Raw genomic sequence first — 11,531 nt, forward strand, 5'->3', positions numbered from 1 at the left:
TGGGTCTTTAATTCTGCTGTTTTACTAGGAAATAAAGTGTAGAGCAATGTGTAGTTTTGCAAATAGCTTCACACAAAAGTTTGCTAATGTCTTGCTGGTATTGACAAAGGTACATGTGTGAGGCAGATCACGTCAGTACAAGTGCTTACAAAACAGGGCCCTCAGCAGGTGTGGATACCTGTGTTCTGCTAACTGAAGCAAAGGTTTTTCACTGAGCCGTATTTGCTGAAAACAAAAGTGGTTTTACAAATGTTTACATTTTAGAACAAAATTTAGAAGGAAAATGAGTTTATTGCTCGTAATGCAGTAGTGTTCAGTTCTGTGTATATAAGTGGAAATAATATAAAAATGTTAATGCACCTTTTATATTTAATTCAGGGGATGGGGTATCTAATGATAACAGCGATAGTGAGATGGAGGACAAAACAACTGCTAATTTGGCACTACTGAAGCTAGATGAATGGCTCCATCTCAAACTGGATCCTGAAGTAAGTAATATATTGCTTCAATGCTTGTTTCTTGTAGAAGGATACTTATGTCATATCTTCCTAAAAAGATTTCTGAAACATTTGGGTGATCAAGAATTTTCTGTAATAATGGCTGTCATGGTCCGTTTGGGTCTCTCAGATTTACAGGATGACGTACTCTGAGATTTAACCTTTATTTCATGAGCTCATTAAGAAATACAACAAACAAACAGGTGATCAATCCCCTTTGGCCCAGACTAGTCAGTCGCGTAAATTCACTTATTCACCATTCAGGTCATAAGGTTTCATAATTTATAACCCATTAACTCTCAGTTCGTGCACCTATGAACAAAAAGAGAAAAAGACTGAGAGTGCTCATCATCTTCCTCTGTCATGGTGTGAGTGTCCCCTGTATCGCACCAGGAAGCAGGAAAGCCTCAGCAGTCAAGCTGCTGTTGGATCCACTTCAGAAGCTCTTTTGGTAAACTGATGTTTTTTACCCTCCAGCTTGGAGGTTAGGTCCATTCCATAAATTAGCAGAATCTGACAGAATTGCCAGACAAAAGATAATGGCTGCAGGATACAGTAAGCTGCAGGTGATAGTGGCTGTATAATGGCCCTTCAGCTCTTTATGGCTACCTGTCCTGCCTAATGTGTGCTCCCAGCACACATCAAGCCTTAGCATGAGCTGGGTTAGCCAAAATCTGAGCAGGAGTTGAGTGAATAGTCACAATGGCATATTGTGTGTTTCCTTCTCTGAGAGGATGACTAAAGTTGGATCAAAATGGAGTACTTGAAATTGGAGTTGCTGAAAGAAAGTTGCTGTCAGATTTTAGAAACATTAAAAAAAACCCTTTTAAAGATCTAAGTCTTCAGGTTATTGAGAATCTCTGGCTGTAGTAGGAGGTAGAGTAGTTTACAGGTTATGAAACACTTGGGCTTATCAGATCTAGTAATACTGTCTCTTCTAGAGATGTCCAGAAGTGTTTTTTTTTTTTAAAAAATGGAAGCATTACAGATAACATGAGAATTACTCTATAGTTTTCTAGATTCAGTCATGTCATTTGAGCAGAAGACTGTCAGAAAAATATGTCACTTAGAGCTCTTTTCCTTCAGGTATGAATGAAGAGTACATGAATACAGACTGAATTGAGAGGAAGGTCATAAAGCATGAAAATAAACTTTTTTTTCAAAGATAAAATTTAAAAAATTTAAAAATAAAACATCCTTGGGTTTACAATATCATTTTAAGTTTGGTACAGAGCTAAATAAAATGTTTTAAAAATTATCTTACACCTGAGGAAAGAAAAGATAACAGCTTAGTTTAAATGTGGGGTATTTGCCCCCTTCCCGGCACTTTAGTCTTGCCTTTCAGTCTGGACCTGTTAATTTTAGAGTGCCAAAAGCTGCCTGACAGGAAAGATGTAGGGTACCTTCACCTGTCTGATCTAATTTTTCTTAGTCTTTAACAGAATTGAAATCTGTTACAGGCTGCTGGTTTGCTGTTTCAACTCAGACAGAAGTGGCATAGCTTGTTTCTGCGCCGCATGCGAGCTCCTTCTAAACCATGGTCTCAAGTTGATGAAACAATTGTAAGAGCAGTTACAGCTGTTCTAAGTAGTGAAGAACAGGCTGCAGGTTTGCAGCAGCCTACAGGAATTGGTCAGAGACCAAGACCTATGACTGCTGAAGAACTTCCTACAGCATCTACATGGAGGTCAACCACCAGTAGAAAGAGCTCGGCAGAAACTGAATTCTCTGATGACTCCTCTAATGCTGAAAAGTAAGCTTTTGAGATCTTCTAGAGACTGTAGGTTGTAATTTATTTAGCTATAAAAGCATCACTTGAATTTCTGCTAGTAATAAAAAGGAGGAAACAATAGAAATACAGCTGAAAGAATTAATACTGTCCTGTACTGTGGTGTAGTTGTGATTTAATTGAGAAGTATTTTGTATGTGTGCCTACTGTTTGAGAGAGCAGTCAGGAATATCGTCCATGAACTGTGATCTCTGGGAAGAAGTAGCAGAAGAGGTTTAATCCTAGCATTCAAAAACAATGCATGATCAGTACTGTTTTTGTTAGTGTTTCATATGTTTTGGAATTATTGTAACATATATAGTCATGCAGCAGGCTGATATGGAGATATAAATTGTTCTGTGACTGCTTACGAAACCCTTGCTATGTGTTGTATCTACCTTTACTTTTTAGAGTTTTGATGAAATCTATGCGTCCCTCATTTCAACAGCCAAAGAAGTACAAAGAAAAAAACGTTTTTCATTCCAAACGAACTTCAGATGACAGGTCAGATCAATCATCAGGGAAGTCTACAGACAGCAGTAGCTATCCTAGCCCCTGTGCTAGTCCTTCTCCAATATCTGGAAAGGTAGAGTTCTTGGAAACAAATTACCCCACTCTTCAAAATCAGTAGAATTGTAGAAATTAATTTGCTGATACCTCTCAGTAAGTATAAGGTATTGTGTTGATAAATTAAGAACCTAACTTAGATTTTCATTTTTAATAGCTGTATAATATTTAATCCTTTCTGGAACTTAAAATCTAGTCTAAATATCCTTGTTGCACTGGTTTAAACAGTAAAAATACTGTTCTTTGCAGACAGCTGAGGTAAAGCTATCCACAGGAGAAAAAATCGTGGTCTGTTTTTTGGTTGGTTGTTTTTTTTTTTTTTTTCAAACTTGATAAAATAACCAGTGAAGGTGTATTAATTTTTTTTAATATAACTTAGTATATAGTACTTGCACTTCTGAATTCTTTGGATTCTACCTTCCTCTGTTTCTGTAATAGCCTACATTGATACTGATTCTCTTTAAGGTTTGTTTTAACAGCCTTATTATGACTGCTTGCTTTTTTAATGACGGTTATTTTAACAAAGCACACATTTTTAATGAGGCTATTGGCATAATTCTCCCTGTGTCCTTGAATAGTAAACTGCAGTAATATTAAATAGATCACTGAGAGGAAAACCCATTGATCCTTTAGGCACACCTCACTGGAGGATTTAATAGCTCCTCTTAAGTCTTTCAGTTTTTAAATTCAGCTGATATAGAAGGGAGAAAACTTAGTTTCCTGAAGGTGGAAATGTGAGTAGTGTGCTGCAAGCTACAGTCTAGAATGATGAATTTTGTGTCATCTGAAGGGGTGTCAGACTTCAAAGAACTGTAATTAATCACTTGACTGATTAGGCCTGTTCTGCTATACCTGTTTGCAACCTCTCATGAACGAATTATTATTTTGGAAAGTGCTTAAAAAAATGTAAAACAGATGTGAAATACATTCTAAAACCAATTCAGACAGTACCAGCTGATAGATCATGCGTTTCATGTAAATTCTGGGTCAGTAGGGCAGGAGGACAGTCAAATGATTTTTGTCTTTATGTGTGTAAAACATTATAACTAGAGCCTGGTTTGTTTTATTGTAGCTTAATTTAAATTATTTTTTCTAGGGTTCCAAATCCCCTTCACCAAGACAAAATATGCCAGTTCGGTATATTATAATGAAAAGCAGCAACTTGCAAAACATTGATATTTCTCAACAGAAGGGTATATGGTCTACTACGCCAAGTAATGAACGAAAACTAAATAGAGCCTTTTGGGAGAGCAGCATGGTTTACTTAATATTTTCTGTTCAAGGGTCTGGACACTTTCAGGTGAGTCTTTAGTTAATACTAAATAGTAGCTTTGGTTGATGGTTTAGGGGAGCGCAGCAAATAACCAAGTGTAGTATGGAGGTTTTTGCTTATGACTTCTGACCTTCTAACAAGTAGAGTAGCAAGGAAATGTATCTGGTTGCTGAGGAAAGAGTACTTCATTCTTCTCTGAAATATGCCCTTCTACCTAACTCGGTTGATGACTCAAAGGCTAAGACTGAATTGCCTCCAAACAGCTTGAGTCAGAATAATGTTTATATACAATATTAATAATTTGAAACAACAACAAAACAAACAAATCCAAATAAAGCAGAGGATTGCTACTCTTTTCTCTGCATGCCAAAATAAATATTGTGTTTAAGCATTTACGAACAAATCACAACTTTCTGAAGCCAGGAAACTCATAGATGTCTTTATTACAAATTTTAATAAAATCTGTTTTGCTTGAACTGTAATTTCTAAAAGTTAGGAAGCTGGAAAATCAAGGCCATGATTCTTCCAGAGCTGTGTCTTCAAGTTTAGCAAGGTATTTGTCAACAATTTGGTGACAAATTTGTAGCCAATTTGAAGTTAAAGACTTGACCTAGTAGTGCAAAGTTGCAGGTTAGGTGTGTTGTAGAGAGGGCTAAGCTCAGTTGTTCCAGGTAAGGAAAGTTCAACTTACCTCTTCATATAAAAACTATTCATAAAAGTCAGCTAAACTTAAAATCTTACTAACTAGCCCAAACACAGCTGTCTTGGTGATACCACTGAAAGATTATGGTGAGATATGCATATGATGATTTGGCAAATGCAGATGTAATATTGGAAAGCGATTTTCAGTGTGCCAGTTGATACTGAAAATGGTCTGTTATATTGGTGGTCTTAGAGAAGGAAGCTGGGAGGGGAATACATGCTGAAGTTGGGAGTGTAGGTGGTTGATGTTGCCTTGCTCTTCCTGTTTTGACTATGCACTGGACACTCATGGAAATATAAGATTAACATTCCTATTAACGTTCTCTTGTATCAAGTGTCTCTTTACTTTCCACCTCTATTTTTTCACGGACTATCATGTATTTGAATATTCATATTGATTCCTTACACTTTAAATGTGTTTTCACCTTTTCAACCTCTGATACAAAGATTAAAAAAAATTAATGCTAATTGTGAGAAATTAATTGAGAGACATTCTCTTTGGTCAAACTCTAGAAGGCATACCTGAAGTAGAAAATGAAGTGATATATATCTTTTAACTTTCTAGGTGTAATCATTTTAAAAGATCCAGCTTCATGGGGAAGAGTGTATGAATCTCTGAAAAGAATGTGAAAATTTCATATGAGGTCCAGTCATTTATTTAGTTCCAATGTAAGCAGATATGCTCTGATTATGTCTTTCCTTTAATATTTCAATATTTGCTCCAGGGTTTTGCTAGAATGGCTTCAGAGATAGGGTGTGAGAAAAGTCAAGACTGGGGATCTTCTGGTTTTGGAGGTGTATTTAAGGTGGAGTGGATCCGAAAAGAAAGCATTCCTTTTCAGTTTGCACATCATTTGCTCAACCCTTGGAATGACAATAAGAAAGTACAAATAAGCAGAGATGGCCAGGTAATGTTCTAAATGTTCTAAAATCTTCTTTACTTGGTAGAACCGTGTATTGTTATTAGCTTGTTTATCCTTGACATTTATCAACTTTCCTCATATATCTGTTAATCTGAATCAGTTCATTGATGCACATTGTACTTTCTGCTGATGCGTTGCTGTTGAAGCAGTGAGGCTTTTTGATAAAATCAAAGCAGTTTCTTGCTCAATATGCATTAAAAAAAAAGACTTAAAGCTGGATGCTTCCGAAAATAAAAGCTTTTTGGAATTCGTGGTTTTGGTTCTGGAGATTTGTTCCATGTTTTGTTCAGGTTTGTCCCCCAAGTCGGTCACACCCAAATAACTGTTCATAATTATAGCTTTGAGTTTCCTGTAAAGACTGAAGAGAATCTTGAGATTTGAGGTAGAATGAAGCTTAGGACAGTTCTCCAATCTGTTAAAGCTAAATACAACTACAAAAAGCTGGAAGAGAATTGGCACAAGAATTCTCTGTGGCAGTTTGTGTTCTCTCCAGTGACTTCCCAAAATATCTCCTTATATGAGACTGTAGAGCTAAACTTGTTGTATCATCTCACTACTTCCCCAAAACCTCTCCAGTTGTAAGGTCAGGAAGAAAATGTAGCACATAATGGAGTTAACAGTGCTTCTGTTGTAAGTGGCTCTTAAGACCTGAAGAGTCTTAACAATCCTGAAAACAACTGGTTTATATTAATGTCTGTGATTACACCAAGAGCCACTGGATTACCTGTGACTTGCCTTTCCACATTCCCCACCACACTTGATGGAATTAAACGTAGAAGATGTAGAGAATAATGATCTTCAGTTAATAAGTAAGCGACCTGTAGAAGGTACAAAGTATGAGGTGCATATATTCTTATATATGGCGGTGGTGTGTTCACTTAGAATTCTTCTCTTAAGAACTGATGTCTTACTGTGACTGAAAAAAGCCACAAACAACCTGTAGGCCAGGGGTGCTTATGAAAGTTTTTATCTCCTCTAGAGCCCTCGTAAAGAACCCTTCCTGTGTAGAGGAGTTCTAATGTATGTCTCAATAGGAAAAGGAGTGAGCTCTTTTTCTGAATGACTGAAAGCAATCATCAGTAACTTAATCTAACAGTTTTGTCATAAATATGTTCAATATTAGCAGTGCAAATAACTTCTCTAATTTCCTGCTCATTTCTAGGAGCTGGAACCACAAGTTGGAGAGCAGTTGCTACAGCTTTGGGACCGTATTCCTTTGGCTGGAAAAAACGCAAGTGATTGAGCATGTGAAGTAATGTGATACAGGTAGTTATTTCATGCATTACTTGCTATTTTTGTGATAGAGGAAAAGCTATCTATAAACAATGTACCATCACAGAACTGTCTTTCCTTTGTAGTTTGTGGAAGAACAGGTACACTTAATACTAAATATTCTCTTCCTTTTGATTTTTTTTTTAGCTGTGGTTGTTGAAACATCACCTAAGAACCACTAGAACCAGCAGTGTGCCTACAATGTAAAGATGAGGAAGAAGGCAGCACCACAATCTCCTGAAGTTGTTAGTCTTGCTCTGCAGCTAGCAGTGGAAAAATAAGAGGGAGTTATGTTGGTTTCAGTGTTTCCTTATCTTAACAAATGTCATAACTTTATTCACCAGCCTGTTTTTGACTGAATTATTTTTTTACAGTAATGTGCGCCTGATATTTAAAAACTCGGTTACATTCAAAACTAAGTTTGAAACAATGGACATATAAGTTCTTTGTGGGTTTAAAATAGCACAGCAGAGAGTTTAAATATACAGTTTACATTTGAAGCTTTTTCAACACAGTAAAATATATGAGAGAAACCAGTGTAATATTAATTAATCAGTCTTGCAGTTTGTGTGAAATATTTGGAGACATCTAGTCTCAATTTATATTGGAAGGCTCCATAAGTATTTGTTGAACCTCTGTATGCACAGTGCAAGAGAGCAGGATATATTCATGCAAACAACTGGGCAGCTGGAGAATGTAAACTTTAAATACATAAGTGAAAGGAGTATGAGACTTTTGAGAGTGGGTTGGTCCAGAGGTGTTTCCTGTTTAAGTTTATTTTCATCTTTAAAAGGTACTCATGTTTTGGCAAGCTGAAAGTCTTTCAGAGACCTGCTGCCAAATGATACTCTGATAGTTCACTAACTTGGGCATTATTAAATGATTTTTATTTCCTTAAAAAAAAAAAGTTACTAGTACGGCTTTCTTCATCTTTCAATGTAGTCTTCATGCTTTCCTCTATACCTCTTCCAGTTTCTTTCTGCTTCTGTGCTACTGTTTTGTTCTATTGGGCTTCTCCTTAGTCGTACTATAAGGCTGGTATAAATTAAATCTGCTTGCTGTCAGCACTACATTGGTCATTCTTAGATTAAAGTGAGAGCTTTCTCTGCTTCTGAGCCTGTACTTAAGTTTTTCATGCCTGCTAAGATTATTCACACAGTTCAGAGTACCCTGTGTATTCATTCTTGCATTCTGTGTAGTGACTTCCATGCATAAACAGTTGGTTTTGCCCTTGCAAGACTAACTGGGTCCTTGTAAGGCTAATGTTGCCTAATATGGTATTTCTGGAGACAGTGCATACAGTGGAGCTGTGAGGCTGGTATTGCCTTATATGATACTTCCTGGCCTGTGCCCACAAAGGCATGTGGTGCAGTATTGCCTTGTACAGGACTCCCAGGCCCCAGGGACACCAAGGACAGAGCTGGCACAGAGTGGGAGAAGATGTCATGCCCTCTGCCTGCCTGACAGCCATGGTCATATAAGTCTCTGTATGCCCCTATGTTAGGTCTAGCCCAGTCTTGGTGAATTACTTGACTTGCTGTTGTTATGATCCAGATAATTGTACTACTGATCTGTATTTTTCCATGTACTGTTATTTAGAGATGAAATGTTTATCCCTGAAGCTGTTGGTCTGGTGCCTGTTACCATATCCTGAACTTAAAACTTATCAGGGCTGCCTTAAGCTCTTACACTCTAATGTTATAAGTGGGGTATGGTACAGTGCATCATGACCAGCCCTGACCCTGTAGTGGGTGCCTTAGCTGATATTTTGGGGCCTTGCCCCGTGTGCAGACATCAGATTCTCCTTTGTTTAGAGAAGGTCACAAAGGGAGATTACCCTGCTCATATCTCTTATCTCGTTGCCTTATGTTGTGGTTTAGCCCCACCCAGCTGCTCGCTCACTCCTCCACAGGTGGGACTGGGGAGGAGAATCAGAAGTGTAAAAGTGAGAAAACTTGTGGGTTGAGATAAGAACAGTTTAATAATTAAAATAAAACAATAACCATAATAACAATATAATGAAAAGGAAAATGAGAGAGGTTAAGCCCGGGGCGGGGTGGGGAGAGGATAGAGTAAACAACTGAAACAAGTGATGCAACCACCCGCCAACCCATGCCACCAGTCCCTGAGTTGTGATTACTCTGCCCCATGTCATCTCCCCCACTTAATATACTAGTCATGATATCAACATGGTATGGTATATCCCATTGACCAGTTTGGATCAACTGTCTTGGCTTCTTGTGCACCTGGCAGAGCGTGGGAGGCTGGTAAAGTCCTTGACTACTATAGGCACTACTTAGCAACACTTAGCTGCTACTTAGTGACAACTGAGCAGCATTTGAAAGCAAGCCAAGCCCAAGTTGACTACCAATGGAAAGGACTGGCCCACACCCAGCAGGACACTGGGGCTGCAATAGAGGAGAAGACCCCAGCCCCTGCCTGTGCTAAAAGCTATCAGGCTAATGTGGAGAAACTAGAGCATTGCGTGCTCCCCCATGTAGCAGTGTCTGTCTGGGAAAAACTTGACCGTCATCTGGAAGCTACGGAAAACAGAATTTATGTAGAGACCCAGAAGACAGGGATGATACCTGATCTGATTCAGATTCAAACAATGCTGTGTCAAATTCCTCCATTCCTGAAGACTTAGCAATCTGACCAGTTGTTAGAAGGAGAGTATGATGCTACTGGAGGTATGACAGGTGCCTCTACATGCTCTTTCATGAGCACAGACCTAGCCAAACTAAGCAAGTGCTATCACAAATATGTTACTGTGGATTATTTAACCTGGCTTGCAAATATGTTACATGGGGGGGGTGACGACACACAGACACCAGCTGACTTTCAGACTGGAAAGCCTGGAGACTCATGTTTGGGTCTGGGATCCAGCTACAGCTTCCAGCAGGAAGTGGAGACACTCTCTTCTGGGCAGCACTAGCATATATTCAGAGAAGCACCCCGACATGACTTGCCATTCCCTGGGCCGGTCCAATGGATCTGGAGTTGAGCATCACTAGGCTGGTTATCAGTCACACTTTAGAAGTAGCCCCTGTGGCAGAGGAAGATCTAATGGACATTGGCCCATGTAGCCCACTGGTGCCCACCCATCAAGAAGTCCTGGCGCACTTAGACACCATTTGAAGTAAACAGGCCATTGGCCTTACAGGCACAACACCCAGACCCGCATGGGCCCAGCTCTCACAAAAGGCAGTTTCTGTTGTGCCCATTCATTCCTTCCTTGTGTCTAGGTAGTTAAAAATGCGCCTTGGGCATGTGCAAAGAAGAGGAGTGTGCAGGAGTTGGTTATGTACTGAGGTGCTTTTAAGTACACTTGAAACTGCTGCCCTCTTCTTCATTTTTTTAGTGTTTCCATGGCAATCAGACTTCATACAGTTGGTTTCATTTGAGCAGGTACCTTAGCAAGTAGTTTAAAACACAGTTCACATGATTTTACTTGTTTCATAAGTCTTTGTTTTAATGATTCTAATGCTGACAAAACTATGATAAATCTGTGCTAATGATGTGGACAGTTAATGTGACGTTTTTGTTTCTGACAAGCTGAAAATTTTTTCAGTTGTACTCTGTCTTCCTTTCCTCTTTATATTTTCTGTTTTCTTTCCTTTTCCCATCAAATTGCACATAACTTCATGGGCAGCTTCATCAATTCAGGATTGCTGTTAGCATATGAGCTCAGGAAAGGCCGTATCAGAGATGAGTAGTGTCTAGAGAACAGATTGAGGGGACTTTTTTTGAAGCTACTGAAGCATTGAAAGTTCATCTGTAAAGATATAATTACAGTGGTTTTTAAATGCTCATGATTATTCAAAAAAAAGATGGAAGCACCTTATGTCTGATCTCTCTAATTGTACGCTTAGTGCCAAAGTGTATCTGTGCTACCTAGTGACTTCTGAGGCCACTTTACATGACAGAGTCAACCAGTAGTTGCTGCTGGTCATCATTTGGACTTCTGTCATTCAGCAGCAGTAACAGATGGCCTGTAAAACTGAAGGTAAATGCTTTGTTCCATAAAGAGCAATACTGCAACTTGTCTATGCCACGGTCTGCAAGGAGCATCATATAGTATATTTTATATCTATAGTAGATTTAAGTGTTTTCATAATTGAACTAAATTACTAGAAGACGTTATTTTCAATGAAGGAACACTGAACAATGTGATGAATAGTAATCTTGTTTTGCTGTGCAAAGTCATTGTGAGAAATATTAATAAATAAAAATACATGTTCTGTCATCCTTTTTTCAATGTTCTGTCATTCCCTTTTCAATCTGAAATGAACAACTGTTTCTTGGTAATAGCATAGTAATACACGTTTCTGAATTGCAGCTTTCAATAAATCAGCATAAATTATTACTGAGTGAGTCTGGCTGAATGTCTACAATAAAATATTCCACTCTTGAGACTCAGAGGAAAGTGACCTTGTTTTCCTCAGGTAACCTCTTTTTATTTTCTGCATTGTCATCCATATAAATTTTTCTAGCTTTCATCCAGTGGAAATAATGGTGTCTTTATGGCC

At 38.3% G+C, this 11,531-nt stretch overlaps 1 protein-coding gene across 1 annotated transcript in view; it reads left to right on the forward strand.

Moving 5' to 3' along the window:
• The window catches only part of YTHDC2 (YTH N6-methyladenosine RNA binding protein C2), a 36,089-nt gene extending 24,841 nt beyond the window's left edge, over positions 1 to 11,248 (forward strand). The window contains exons 24-30 of the mRNA XM_064438858.1: positions 379 to 488; positions 1,958 to 2,250; positions 2,677 to 2,851; positions 3,929 to 4,132; positions 5,533 to 5,715; positions 6,893 to 6,996; positions 7,150 to 11,248. Of these exons, the coding sequence (XP_064294928.1) occupies positions 379 to 488; positions 1,958 to 2,250; positions 2,677 to 2,851; positions 3,929 to 4,132; positions 5,533 to 5,715; positions 6,893 to 6,973 (1,046 nt within the window). The 3' untranslated portion in view covers positions 6,974 to 6,996; positions 7,150 to 11,248. The remainder of the gene's footprint in view (positions 1 to 378; positions 489 to 1,957; positions 2,251 to 2,676; positions 2,852 to 3,928; positions 4,133 to 5,532; positions 5,716 to 6,892; positions 6,997 to 7,149) is intronic.
• The last annotated feature ends 283 nt before the right edge of the window (positions 11,249 to 11,531 follow it).

This window comes from Phalacrocorax carbo, chromosome Z (assembly GCF_963921805.1).
Source record: "Phalacrocorax carbo chromosome Z, bPhaCar2.1, whole genome shotgun sequence".
Classification (NCBI taxonomy): domain Eukaryota; kingdom Metazoa; phylum Chordata; class Aves; order Suliformes; family Phalacrocoracidae; genus Phalacrocorax; species Phalacrocorax carbo.